Source organism: Rhinoraja longicauda, unplaced genomic scaffold (assembly GCF_053455715.1).
Source record: "Rhinoraja longicauda isolate Sanriku21f unplaced genomic scaffold, sRhiLon1.1 Scf002185, whole genome shotgun sequence".
Taxonomy (NCBI): Eukaryota; Metazoa; Chordata; class Chondrichthyes; order Rajiformes; family Arhynchobatidae; genus Rhinoraja; species Rhinoraja longicauda.
This window is the reverse complement of record NW_027603399.1, coordinates 1-15,026: the sequence shown is the minus strand read 5'-3', so window position 1 is coordinate 15,026 and position 15,026 is coordinate 1. Positions and strand designations below refer to the sequence as shown.

The 15,026-nt window shown below is 48.7% G+C and overlaps 1 protein-coding gene across 1 annotated transcript; it reads right to left on the bottom strand.

Annotated features, from left to right (window-relative positions):
* Window positions 1-1,245: 1,245 nt before the first annotated feature.
* LOC144591830 (up-regulator of cell proliferation-like) lies at window positions 1,246-6,953 on the bottom strand. Its single transcript, XM_078395846.1, is given in 2 exon segments — window positions 1,246-2,147; window positions 3,089-6,953. Coding segments are annotated over 2 exon segments (4,767 nt in total).
* Between the last annotated feature and the right edge of the window lie 8,073 nt (window positions 6,954-15,026).

Genomic DNA, 15,026 nt, shown 5'->3' with positions numbered 1-15,026 from the left:
CTGGAATTTAGAAGGATGAGGGGGGATCTTATTGAAACATATAAGATAATTAGGGGATTGGACACATTAGAGGCAGATAACATGTTCCCAATGTTGGGGGAGTCCAGAACAAGGGGCCACAGTTTGAGAATAAGGGGTAGGCCATTTAGAACGGAGATGAGGAAGAACTTTTTCAGTCAGAGGGTGGTGAAGGTGTGGAATTCTCTGCCTCAGAAGGCAGTGGAGGCCAGTTCGTTGGATGCTTTCAAGAGAGAGCTGGATAGAGCTCTTAAGGATAGCGGAGTGAACGGGGTACTGATTGATAGTGATCAGCCATGATCGCATTGAATGGCGGTGCTGGCTCAAAGGGCTGAATGACCTACTCCTGCACCTATTGTCTATTGTCTATTGTAATGTCCGATCTACACTAGTCTCGCCTACTTGCATATGGCCCATATCCCTCAAAACCTGACCTATCCATGTACCTGTCTAAATGTTTAAACGTTCAATTAGTACCTGCCTCCACTACCTCCTTTGGCAGCTCGTTCCATACACCTTCCATAAATCTTATACACCTTCCATAAATCTTATACACCTTCCATAAATATACTCGTTCCATAAATCTTTCCCCCTTCACCTTAAACCTATGTCCTCTGGTTCTCGATTGCCCTACTTTGGGCAAGACTCTGTGTGTCTACCCAATCTATTCCTCTCATGATTTTATACATCTCTATAAGATCACCCCTCATCCTCCTGCGCTCCAAGGTACAGAGTCCTAGCTTGTTCAACCTCTCCCCATAGCTCAGGCCCTCGAGTCCTGGCAACATTCTCATAGAAGTGGTTGAAACTCTGCTCTACTAATCGTTTTATGATTTGCTAGACTGAGTGGACCCGTTGGGCCTAAACCTCTCCTGCATTGGTCCAGCACTCTCTCCTCCCCCTTCCCCACTCCATCCCCCCTTATCCCTCCCTCAGCCACTCCATCCCCCTCAACATTTGAATGAAACTTGGTACTACAGACCCCAACAATGGTGAGTAAGGTGGGCCTAAAATTGTCACGCTATCATGTGACGGGGGCACAAAGATAAGGAACAAACAAATGAGTGGTGGGGGGGGGGGGGGGGGAGATCAAACAACAGGACAAACAAGGTGAGAGTTTTAGTAATATAGATTAGATTTGAATGTTGTGTGATTTACTCTGCCATTTCCTTTACAGGGAAGCAGTTTGTCCATTTCTACCTCTGAGTGATGTCACGTAAAGGCACCTCACCAAGACTGAATGTCTGTGTTATACGTCTTATTCAGATCTTCCCTCACCACATCCCAGTCAATGTTCCAGGCCTCATCCATCTCTGCAGGTTTTGCTTTGTATTTTTCTCCAAACTGCTCATTGAAAGTGTAGAAAACCCTCTTCCAATAGGATGCTGCCTGTGCGAAAATCTCCAGCTGGATGGCCCAGGATTTGTAGTAATCATTGACAGTTTGGTAATCCTTGTAGGGTTTGAATTCTCCATTTGTGTCGTTATTTCTAAACGATGCATTACCTGCGACTGAAGCTGTGCAGACATCAGTTACAAGATGTTCACTCTTTATCCATCGATAACCATTGAGTCCTTTAGGTCTGTGCTGCTTACAAGAATGCTGTGAGTGTACCGGGGTCTCTGAGTCACAGACAACCCTACAGAAAGGACATTTCTTAGTTCAGCTGAATAACCCTTTGAATAACAATTCTCCAATCTTTGCTTGGACATCCCAGCCTGTTACCTCACTGAGGAGTCTCTGCTCCACCTCTTCAATAGATGGCAGAACTGCTTCTGCCCATTTCTTGCCATCACCATCACTGTGAAACAGAACGAGGTTCATTTCATCTTTGGGCATTGAGATTCTGGTGTTTAACTTTTCAACAAACATGTCCAGGAAGCTCTGAACATTTCCAGCAAAGTTCTGCATCACCACATTCTCAACAACCTCTTTAGCTTGCCCAGTGATCTGTGTAAGGATTCCTTTAGCCAGTTGGGTAAATGTGCTCTCTCCATCACGTTGTGTCATGCAGTGTTGAATAACCTGCCGATGGAGCCAGTCTTTGGCCAAATTCTCAAGGTCAGTGATAGACAATAGAAAATAGACAATAGGTGCAGGAGTAGGCCATTCAGCCCTTTGAGCCACCACTGCCATTCAATGCTATCATGGCTGATCACTCTCAATCAATACCCCGTTCCTGCCTTCTCCCCATACCCCCTCACCCCGCTATCCTTAAGAGCCCTATCCAGCTCTCTCTTGAAAGCATCCAACGAACTGGCCTCCACTGCCTTCTGAGGCAGAGAATTCCACACCTTCACCACTCTCTGACTGAAAAAGTTCTTCCTCATCTCCATTCTAAATGGCCTACCCCTTATTCATAAACTGTGGCCCCTTGTTCTGGACTCCCCCAACATTGGGAACATGTTTCCTGCGTCTATTGTCTATTGTCTCTGAGAGCTGGCAAGAATCAGAATCAGAATAGCCTTTATTGTCATACCAAAAAAACAAGTCTTTTGGACGAAGTTCCGTTACCCACAGTCCAACAATAAGAGCAATAAAAATAAGCAATTACACACACAATCACAAACCAACACAAAACAAAAAAGAAACATCCATCACAGTGATTCTTCACCAGTCACCTCCTCACTGTGATGGAAGGCCAGAATGTATTTTTTCTTCCCCTGCCGTCCTCTCCCGCGGTCAGGCTGTTGAAGTTGCCACGACGGGCGGTCAGGGCTCCCGACATTGAAGTCCCCGCAGGGCGGAGAAAATCCCGCGGTCGGTTCCAGGCCGCGCCGGACGGTGAAAGGTCCGCAGCGGGCCGACCCAAGCCCCGAGATTCGGGGCGGGCGAAGATGCTTCCGCTGCCGGAGCTCCCGATGTCGGCCCCCACCCAGGGGCCAGCGAGCTTCCGATATCCACGCGGCCCGCGGCCGAAGCCTCCGCAGGCGAGTCGTAGCCGCACTCGCAGCGCCACCACAGCCTCCGAAGGCAGCCAGCTCCACAGATGGTAAGTCCGGTCCGCGGGCTCTGCGAACCAGACCACCAGGTGGTCCCAGCTGGAGGCCGCCAGCTCCAGGTGTTTGGCCGAAGGTAGGCCGCAGCGGGAACGGAGACACCACCCAGAAAAAAAAAGGTTGGGTCTCCGTTCGGAAGAAACAAGATTGTGCAAACCTTTGTGCTTGTCTCTGGTTCTCATCCTGCTCTGTGTAAATGTCCATGAAGAGATCAAAGTATTGACCCTTCATGTTTCCCAGTCTTTGCCGCGGGTCATGTTTCTGGATGAACCTTGTCTGCATCTCTTGGAATCTTGGTACAGCGTAACCACACAGGTGAAGTTTAAACTCAGCCCTGAATTCCTCACTCATTGTGAAGTTTGGGTGTGAAATATTGTTAATTTTCTCCTGTATACCATTCAGAAGTTCAATACAATATCTAATGTCATAATCCATGTCCATTTTTGTGATGTCACTGATCCATTGATGGCATTCATTCTAGAGGGACCGTGTTATCATTGCTGCCTGATTAACATCTGCTTGGTGCGAGGATATCCTGAATGTGTTTTTAACATGTCTCATCCATGTCGTGTTGATGTGTTTCTCTTCAATTTGAAAGCACTGGGTTCCCCGTTTACTGAGAGATTTTCTTTCTAGTATTTTGTTAATCACCCTTCCTTGAGCTGCTGTGTGGTCTCTGAGAAGATTTTCAATCTCCAGTTCAATGTTTCTTTCTCTGCAGGGGTGATAGTCCAGCTGTGACAGTGTATCTTGCCACATCTTTCCAAAGGCAGTTTGCAGTTCCTTGTCACCCAACTCCTGATTTGCCCCTTTACACTTTAATAAAAGCTCCTTGACCTGTTGTTCGATCTTCTGGTGACATTTATTCCAACTAGCATCCACTTCCTGCAGTCCCACACGTCTGGTCACAGCATCCCTACATCTCTGCATTGAATCGTACTGAAGCCGTGGACATAAACTGCAGATGCTGAGCTTGAACTCCTCCCTGTATTTCTCCATCAGCTGCACGTTATCAGCCCCACTTTCAAACAGAGCTTTTAGTTTATCCAGAGTCTCACCCTCCCTTTTGTTAATCTCCGTCCTGATCTCACGTTCCAGTGTTTGGAGCAGTAGGTTGAGGTCACCACTGGCATTGTTTACTGTGTTTTCAGCCTCATTTCCCCAGGAGTGTGTGTATTTGCAGAGCTCCCACTCCCAGCCCTTGTACATCACAGAGAGCTGGTTGTAAGCCTCTGCGAACAGACTGTTCTGGAAGCAGAAAATGAAATTCTCATGTTTCACCTGCTCCCAGAGCCCAGTCATCCATTTGGTGAAGTCTGGGATTGTGAGAGCTCCTTGTTCTGGTTTCCCTTTGAGTAAACATTGAATGAGACTGTTCTTCAGTTGGAAGACGTGTTCACTGTAGCCAGTGTTGACGGCAGCCATTGGGGGAGTACCTTGCCACAGACCAGGGATGTACCAGTTGTCCTTGTCAGCATCGTAGTCCATCACATCATGGAACGTTACTCCCTCCAGCTTCTCCAGTTTTGCTGCAGCCTCTGTCATCTTATCCAGCTGTTCCAGGAGTTTCTGACGGCCTCTCAGATTCTGATCGTGTGCACTCACATCCCCAACATTCTGGTGGACAAATATACACTTTGGTCTTTTCCCCGTCTGCTTCATACGGAGTAAGGAATGAACGACAATCTGTAAAATATCTTTCATCTCTGCGATGTTTTCCATGCCTATGTTTACCAACGTTATGTTGCTTAATCCCACCACGAATGTTGCCAGCTCATTGTCGTGTTCATAGCTGTCTGTTAGTGTTGCAAGTTCCGGAGCACTCAATCCCTCCGTGTCAATGACCAGGATGAAGTCACAGCCCAGCTCCTCCGCCAGGTTCCCTGTGACCTTCATCAGCTGCATGTAGGCCCCTCGAGTACATCGGCCGCTGCTCACAGCAAACCGCAAACAGAACATTGTATTGAGGAGCGTGGACTTGCCCGTGCTCTGAACTCCAATCACTGTCAGTACAAACACTCGGGAAGCACGTCCCACCTTCTCAGCCACTGCTTCCAGTACAGCAGTAATCCATGAAACAGGAACGTTGGAGACGTCTCCATCAATGAGCCCCAGTGGGAACCCATCCAGCAACAGTTTAGCAGCAACACCCAGTAACTGAAGCACATGTGGGTGGATCTGTGTTTGTTGCTTGATGTTGTGTTGTGTCACTGAGAGTTCATAAACCTGGCCCAGTTCCCTCATGAAATGCTCAAGTCCCAGGGAACTATCAGTCATCTTCTGATCCATGTTCTTCAACTCCTTGACCTTCTGCATTGAGTCTTTGCTCAGTTCTTTATAATCCCTGCGCAACCCTGCCATGATTTCCCTTGATTTACTGTCCAGCATCAGCTTCAGCCACTGCAAGGAAATGGCCCTGTCATCCCCACCACGACCAGTGAGGTGGTCAATGAACATCTGCATCTCCTCCGACAGGCTCTGTCTGAGCTGAGCTTCCCGGATTCTTTTCTTCTCTTGGTCCAGCTCGTGGTTATACATCTCTGTGGTTCTGTCCCCGCGGAGTTTCATCCGAGACTTCTCTTTCTCAACTTTAGACAGCCCTTGCCAGAGCTTTCCATGAAAGGGCAGCACTCTCTTTTTATACCCAGTGATGTCTGCTGGGTCAAGACTGCCCAGTATTTTGGTCATGTCCTTGGCCCGTTGTATTTCAGGCTGATGTTCATCGACCTGAATCCCACTTTCCCTCGCAATGTCACCCATTTGTTCCAGTCTCAGGAAGCTCTGGTCCCTGTCCCTCATTAGAATCACTTGTTCTATCTGAGAACGTAGTTCTTCCACAAGTTCGGCCTCGTTTACATTTGTCCGAACAATGCATTGTTGTTGTAACTTCAGATCTTTGAACAGTTTCTTTACCTGCTCAGGGGTGATGTGTTTCTCACTGATGTAAGCGTTCACGATCAGAAAGAGTTTTGCCGGTGACTGTGCGAGAGAGGTGAGGAATTCTCTTTCCGTCTCACCGATAACGTCAATGAAAATAAAGAGAGCAGCAGAGACTTTTGCCAGAAACCGAGTGTGTCCCTGGTAAGTTTCAGCATCACCTCGGAGGTTGATGAATGCAGCAGCCTCTGGGAAAATGTCCGTGTTGCTCTTCCCAGAAGGTAGATACCAGCTGATCTCAGCCATCCCATCCGATATCCCACGGGGCACATTCCCACATTCCATCCCGGAGTGCAGGAAGATGTTCTGCTGCAGCTGGGTCTGGCTCAAGGTGAGATTGAGGACTCTGGATTTGGACACCGTGCACCTTCCGAGTCTGAGGAAGGAGACAGTTGGCACAGGTGCTGTCACGATGGGCATCTCCACAACGCGGCTGCTCCCTGGGGGAGATTGTGGGCACCACATTTTAACAATGGGCCTCATGGCCCAGAGGAGAAGGGTGGCACCAGGCCCTTCCATGGGTCCCCTCACCTTGTCCCTGGGGTAACTGTGCCCTTCCGGCAGCAGAAAGGGCAATGCAAGTTGGCACAGAGACATCTTCAGCATCAGTTCCTGCTGGAGAGAGTGGTCGGCACAGAGGAAAATGGCAGCAATGATATCCAGAGGGTTCATCCCAGAATCTCCTGGCCCTTTCACTTCAAAGAAATCACTGAAGTCTTCATCGTCACTGCTGTGACCGTCTGTGGACTGAGCAGGGGGCCATTCAGGATTCCTCGACAGTGAATTAGCTGAGAAGATCATTTGGAGAAATCGCCAAGGAAGTTCTTGGTCTTCTTGTCGAGTTGGTTTGCTGTCGTCCAGTTTATCCCAGGATACCTCCCGCATGGACACCAGTGACAGTTTGTGAAGATAATGATCCTGTAAACCCAAATCCCTCACTAGTTGTGGATTGTTTAGGTTTCCAGACCAGCTATTTAAAGTTGATGAAAGACTCCCCATTCCCTCTGACTGGGTGAATGTACTTCCTGGGATCTGTAAGCACTTTCCCAGAGAGGTGGTTCTTTTCCTGGAATTCCCAGGATGTCAGGATGTCTTGTTTATTGCACTTGGGTGAATCTTCACCAGTTGTCTCTGTCTTTTTTTTGTTTTTTTGTCTATTGTCATCGTTTAATGTACGTTTTGTTCTATTTTTAACTCTGTGTATGTGGGGGGGGGTTGGGGGAAACCTTTTTTCTAATCTCCTCAACGGAGATGCGACCTTTACCGTGTCGTATCTCTGTTTGCGCTACGGCCTAACATCGTGGAGTCGGCGGCCTCCAGCTGGGATCGACCTTGAAGACTCCGGTCGCAGGGCCTGGACTTACCATCTCGGAGGCTTCGGCCGTGGGCCCTGCAGACCGCAACATCGGGAGTTCACAAGTCCCTGGCTGGCGACCGGCTTTCGGGAGCTCCAGCCGTAGCAGCTTCGACCACCCCGGAACACGAGGTACGATCGACCCGCCCGCAGGCCCCTCATCGCCCTGCGTGGCTCGGCCGCGGCACTTTCCATCGCCCGGTGGGGGCTCAGGACTTTCATCGGCCCGCTCGGCTCGTCCCTGGGACTTTCCATCGCCCGGTGGGGGCTCAGGACTTTCATCGGCCTGCTCGGTTCGGCCCTGGGACTTTCCATCGCCCGGTGGGGGCTTCAAAAAGTTGGAAGCCTCGATCACCTCGTGGCACCACGGGAGAAGAATGAGGAGGAGATAAGACTTTTCTTTGCCTTCCATCACAGTGAGGGTGTGCCTGGAGCAATCACTGTGATGGCTGTTTGTGTAAAAATTGTATCTGTGTGTCCTGTGCTTTTTGTTGTCTACTGCCGGACCCTGACGTGAGAGGACGCTGGCGCTGTTTATTCGCCGCTTCTCTGTTAGGATAGTTTGTCTGTTTGTTTTTATGTTATGATTGTTTTTGCAAAGCGCTTTGAGCTCCCGATAAGGCGCTATATAAAATAAATGCTTATTATTATTATTATTATTATTATAGTTGTACGTTTCTGTCCCAGTATCTACCTTGAGGCCTGGGCTCCTATTCCACAATATCGCACGGTGCCTGGATACTGGCCCAGGATTTATCCAGTTGTCCAGTCTCCTGTCCCGGGATATTTCACAGATCCCAGACTACCAAGTTGTGATGTGTTGGAGTGCTGGAGTTCCTATCCTGGGATCACAGGGCTGGTCACTTCTTTGGCTCTGACTGACGATCCTCTTGTTGTCCTGGCACCGTGTGTCAAGTACAGTCAGTGTGGGATCACCGTGGGTACCTGGAATTGGTCACCAGAATTATACCTGGCCTTGGAAATGGATTATTATTGTCACGTGTATTGAGATACAGTAAAAAAACTCTGCATACAATCCAGTCAAATCATGCCATACGTGATACAATGAAGCTTTACAAAAGTACAACGGGTAGCACAAAACGAAATATACCAGTGTGGAATATAGTTATTAGGGGGTTAATAAGATTATTAAGGGGTTGGACACAGAGGCAAGAAACATGTTCCCAATGTTGGGGGAGTCCAGAACCAGGGGCCACAGTTTAAGAATAAGGGGTAGGCCATTTAGAACAGAGATGAGGAAAAACATTTTCAGTCAGAGAGTTGTGAATCTGGAATTCTCTGCCTCAGAGGGCAGTGGAGGCCAATTCTCTGAATACATTCAAGAGAGAACTAGATAGAGCTCTTAAGGATAGCGGAGTCAGGGGGTATGGGGAGAAGGTAGGAACGGGGTACTGATTGAGAATGATCAGCCATGATCACATTGAATGGCGGTGCTGGCTCGAGGGGCCGAATGGCCTCCTCCTGCACCTATTGTCTATAGTCTACCGGGTTACAGTTACAGAGAAAGTGCAGATTAAAATGTGCAAGAACCTCAATGAGTTATTGCTGTTGGTTTATTATTGGTATTACTGTTGTTAGATTGTGAGACTCTGCAATAGCTTGTGGTCTTGGGCAGAGTTTCCAAACCAAGTCGTAATGCATCTGGATAGAATGCTTTCCGCTGTGTGTCTTTTTTGTAGAAAACTAGGTCAGTCATTAGGTAGAACCCACATGGGGTTTAGTGTTGTCCAATCAACCAGATTTAATAAGGGAACTCAAGGTAAAGGAACCGCTAGGAGGTAGTGACCATAATATAAGTTTTAATCTGCAATTTGAGAGGGAGAAGGTTAAATCAGAAGTGTCAGTGTTGCAGTTGAACAAAGGGGACTATGAAGGCATGAGAGAGGAGCTGGCCAAGGTCGAGTCAGGAAAAGGTCGGGAAAGAAGGAGCAAAGACAACCGTTGGCTGAAAGCGAGCAAAGTAAGTGAGTATAATTGCTGGTAGAAAGGCAGTTTAAAAAGAGCGCCAAAGGGTCGCTAGCAGGCAGTCAATAAAGCACATACCTCCAAGCTTGTCAGGAAGACAGGATAGGAGTGAGTGCGTGGATTGGCTGATCAATTAAATTGGAAGTTTGGCAATTGGCCAATTAGGTAATTTAGGGACTGGTATAAACAAGACTTGCACAAGGGGTGCAGCCCTGTTGAGGGAAGTGCCGTGTGAGTAAAGTGCGAGTCTAAGTGCCCTGTGAGTAAAGAGCGAATCTAAGTGCCCTGTGATTAAAGTGCGAGTCTTTGGCTGCGAGTCTAACTGCCCTGTGATTAAAGTACGAGTCTTTGGCTGCGAGTCTTTGGCGAGGAGGCTGAGGTGAGGAGGTCACACTTGTTTTCGAGCCTGATCTTTTTTTAGACAATAATGGCAGATAAGTTGGTGCAGTGTGTTTCTTGCAGGATGTGGGAAGGTAGGGACACCGCTGGAGCTTCTGGGAGCTACACCTGCAAGAACTGTGTCCAGGTGTAGCTCCTGAATGGACGTGTGGCAGAGTTGGAAAAGCAGCTGGTTGACCTCAGGGCCATCCGGGAATGCGAGAGTTTCCTGGACAGGACCTACTGTGAGGCTGTCACGCCAAGGGTCCAGGTCGAGCGAAGGTGGGAGACCGTTTCAGGGGGGAGCAAACGTGGACTACAGGAGACTCCGGTGGCTGTGCCTATTGCAAACAGGTACACCCTCTTGGGAACTGTTGGGGCAGAAGACGCTTCCAGTCCGAGCGGCGGACGTGTTGGCAGATCTAACCCAGGCAAGGAAACTCGACCAGGGAGACCAAAGTCAGGAAGAGCCATAGTAGTCGGTGACTCCATTGTCCAAGGTACGGACAGTAGATTCTGTGGCGGCAGGCGGGACTCGAGGATGGTCTGTTGCCTCCCTGGTGCCAGGGTTCAAGATATCACGGAGCGGCTTCAGAACATCCTAGCGAGGGAAGGCAATCAACCGGAAATAGTTGTGCACGTGGGCACAAACGACGTCGGGAGGAAGAGGAAGGAGATACTGCAACGTGAGTTTAGAGAGTTAGGAAGAAGACTGAGAAGTAGGACGTCGAAGGTGGTTGTCTCTGGACTGCTACCTGTACCTCGTGCTGGTGAGGGCAGGAACAGAGAAATCGGGGATATGAATGTATGGATGAGGGGCTGGTGCAGGGAGCAGGGATTTAGATTTCTAGACAACTGGGATCTCTTCTGGGGTAGGGGTGACCTGTACAAGAGGGACGGGTTGCACCTTAACAGCAGGGGGACCAACATTCTGGCAGGTAGGTTTGCTAGTGCTACACGTGTGGCTTTAAACTCAGTAGTGGGGGGGAGAGGTTGACAAACTGGGAATATGAAGATGGAGTTGTTGTTGTTCGTCCTTCGGGTTCGAAGATGACCATGACTTCACTTTCAGTTGGAGGATTGGTGACTGTGGGTCCGGAAGTGACTGGTGAGGCCAATCCGGGCCCGGAAGGCACGCCCACACGTAGGGCACCAGTGGATGGGTGCTGCAGTGGAAGTGGAGGTAGCCCGGGCCTTGCGCGCGGTGCGTTTCCTCTGGGCCTCTGCAGTGCGTCTGTTCTCTGCTGCACGGGCTCCTGTGGTGAGCTTGCTATGCCAGGTTGGACGGTCCAGAGCAAGAGACTCCCAAATGCTGAGGTTGATGTCCAAGTCTTTGAGGGACACTTTGAGGCAGCCCTTAAACCGTTTCTTCTGTCCTCCTACTGAGCGCTTGCCCTGACACAGTTCTCCATACAGAAGCTGTTTTGGCAGTCGACTCTTGGGCATTCTGATGAAGATGGAGTTAAAGGGGAAGCGAATACAGGAGAAATTGCAAAGGACTCTCGAATGAATGGGGAGGGAAGTTCTAGAAGGGATAAGAGAGTAAGGTCAGGGCCAATTGTGACCGGTGTGAGAGGGGAGGTGAATACCAAAATTAAAGTGTTGTATTTAAATGCGCGAAGTATAAAAAATAAAGTGGATGAGCTTGAGGCTCAGTTAGACATTGGCAAGTATGATGTTGTGGGAATCACTGATACATGGCTACAAGAGGACCAGGGCTGGGAACTGAATATTCAGAGGTACACAACATATAGAAAGGACAGACAGGTGGGCAGAGGGGGTGGGGTCGCTCTGTTGGTGAGGAATGATATTCACTCCCTTGCAAGGGGTGACATAGAATCAGGAGATGTAGAATCAGTATGGATAGAAATGAGGAATTGTAAGGGTAAAAAGACCCTAATGGGAGTCATCTACAGGCCCCCAAACAGTAGCCTCGACATAGGGTGCAAGTTGAATCAAGAGCTAAAATTGGCATGTCACAAATGTAATGCTACGGTGGTTATGGGAGATTTCAACATGCAGGTAGACTGGGAAAATCAGGTTGGTAATGGACCCCAGGAAAGAGAGTTTGTGGAGTGTCTCCGAGATGGATTCTTAGAACAGCTTGTACTGGAGCCTACTAGGGAGAAGGCAATTCTGGATTTAGTGTTGTGGAATGAACCTGATCTGATAAGGGGATTCGAGGTAAAAGAGCCATTAGGAGGCAGTGATCACAATATGATGTTTTACTCTACAAATTGAGAGGGAGAAGGGAAAATCGGAAGTGTCAGTATTACAGTATAGCAAAGGGGATTACAGAGGCATGAGGCAGGAGCTGGCCAGAATTGACTAGAAGGAGGCCCTAGCAGGGAAGACGGTGGAACAGCAATGGCAGGTATTCCTGGGAATAATGCAGAAGTTGCAGGATCAATTTATCCCAAAGAGGAGGCAAGATTCTAAGGGGAGTAAGAGACACCCGTGGCTGACAAGGGAAGTCAAGGACAGAATAAAAATAAAAGAGCAGAAGTACAACAAAGCAAAGAAGAGTGGGAAGCCAGAGGATTGGGACTCTTTTAAAGAGCAACAGAAGATGACTAAGAAGCCAATATGATGAGAAAAGATGAGGTACGAGGGTAAACTAGCCAATAACATAAAGGAGGATAGTAAAAGCTTTTTTAGGTATGTGAAGAGGGAAAAAGTAGTCAAGTGAAATGTGGGTCCCTTGAAGACAGAAGCAGGGGGATTTATTATGGGGAACAAGGAAATGGCAGACGGGTTGAACCGGTACTTTGGATCTGTCTTCACCAAGGAAGATACAAGCAATCTCCCAGATGTTCTAGTGGCAAGAGATCCTAGGGTGACGGAGGAACTGAAGGAAATCCACATTAGGCAGGAAATGGTGTTGGGTAGACTGATGGGACTGAAGGCTGATAAATCCCCAGGGCCTGATGGTCTGCATCCCAGAGTACTTAAGGAGGTGGCGCTAGAAATTGTGGACGCATTGGTGATCATTTTCCAATGTTCTATAGATTCAGGATCAGTTCCTGTGGATTGGAGGGCAGCTAATGTTGTCCCACTTTTTAAGAAAGGAGGGAGAGAGAAAACGGGAAATTATAGACCAGTTAGTCTTACATCAGTGGTGGGGAAGATGCTGGAGTCAATTATAAAAGACGAAATTGCGGAGCATTTGGATAGTAGTAACAGGATCGTTCTGAGTCAGCATGGATTTACGAAGGGGAAATCATCCTTGACTAATCTTCTGGAATTCTTTGAGGATGTAACTAGGAAAATTGACAGGGGAGAGCCGGTGGATGTGGTGTACCTTGACTTTCAGAAAGGAGATTAGTCACAAAGGAGATTAGTGGGCATAATTAGAGCACATGGTATTGGACGTAGGGTACTGACATGGATAGAAAATTGGTTGACAGACAGAAAGCAAAGAGTGGGGATAAATAGTCAATAGTGGTTTATTTGTTACATACACATAAATGTGTAGTGAAATGAAACATTACCCGCAGTTGAACAATAAGACCAATAAGATTAATCAATAAAAAATGCAATAACACATACAATCACAACTAACATCAAACAAAAAGAAACATCCATCACAGTGAGTCTCCTCCAGTCCCTCCTCACTGTGATGGAAGGCCAGAATGTCTTTTTCTCTTCCCTGCCGTCTTGTCCCGCGGTCAGGCTGTTGGAGTTGCCACGTCGGGGCGGTCGGGGCTCCCGATATTGAAGCCCCCGCTGGGCGGTGAAAAGTCCCGCGGCCTATTTCAGGCCGCGCCAGACGGTGAAAGGTCCGCGGCGGGCCGACCCAAGCCCCGCGATTTGGGGCGGGCGAACACGCTGCCTCTGCCGCTGCCGGAACTCCCGATGTTGGCCCCCACCCAGGGGCCTGCGGGCTTCCGACGTCCACGCGGCCCGCGCCGGAGCCTCCGGAGACGAGTCGCAGCCGCTCCCACAGCATCCGCAGGCAGCCAGCGCCGCAGGTGGTGAGTCCGGACCGCGGGCTCTGCGAACCAGAGCCCCAGGTGATCCCAGGTGCATGGCCGGTGGTAGGCCGCAACGGGAACGGAGACATGACACAGAAACAAAGGTCGCGTCTCCGTTCGGGAGAGAGAATTTTACAGTTCCCGTTCCCTCCCACCCCCCCCCCCCCCCCCCCCAAAACATAACATACAACACTACATCATATTAAAACTACAATTCAGACAAAAACAACAAAAAACACAAAAGACAGACGGACTGCAGGCAAGCCGAGCTGCGACGGCAGCGCTGGCTCCTCCTATGGGTCCCTTTCAGAATGGCAGGCAGTAACTAGTGGGGTACCGCAAGGCTCGGTGCTGGGACCGCAGCTATTTACAATATACATTAATGACTTGGATGAAGGGATTAAAAGTACCATTAGCAAATTTGCAGATGATACAAAGCTGGGTGGTAGTGTGAACTGTGAGGAAGATGCTATGAGGTTCCAGGGTGACTTGGACAGGTTGTGTGAGTGGGCGGATGCATAGCAGATGCAGTTTAATGTAGATAAGTGTGAGGTTATCCACTTTGGTGGTACGAATAGGAAGGCAGAGTATTATCTGAATGGTGTCAAGTTAGGAAAAGGGAAAGTACAACGAGATCTGGGTGTCCCAGTGCATCAGTCACTGAAAGGAAGCATGCAGGTACAGCAGGCAGTGAAGAAAGTCAATGGAATGTTGGCCTTCATAACAAGAGGAGTTGAGTATAGGAGCAAAGAGGTCCTTCTGCAGTTGTACAGGGCCCTAGTGAGACCACACCTGGAATACTATGTGCAGTTTTGGTCTCCAAATTTGAGGAAGGATATTCTTGCTATTGAGGGCGTGCAGCGTAGGTTTACTAGGTTAATTCCCGGAATGGCGGGACTGTCATATGTTGAAAGACTGGAGCGACTAGGCTTGTATACACTGAAATTTAGAAGGATGAGAGGAGATCTTATCGAAACGTATAAGATTATTAAGGGGTTGGACACGTTAGAGGCAGGAAACATGTTCCCAATGTTGGGGGAGTCCAGAACAAGGGGCCACAGTTTAAGAATAAGGGGTAGGCCATTTAGAACGGAGATGAGGAAAAACTTTTTCAGTCAGAGAGTTGTGAATCTGTGGAATTCTCTGCCTCAGAAGGCAGTGGAGGCCAATTCTCTGAATGCATTCAAGAGAGAGCTAGATAGAGCTCTTAAGGATAGCGGAGTCATGGGGTATGGGGAGAAGGCAGGAACGGGGTACTGATTGAAAATGATCAGCCATGATCACATTGAATGGCGATGCTGGCTCGAAGGGCCGAATGGCCTCCTCCTGCACCTATTGTCTATTGTTTATTGACTGGAAAGGGATCCTAGCAGGAATGAC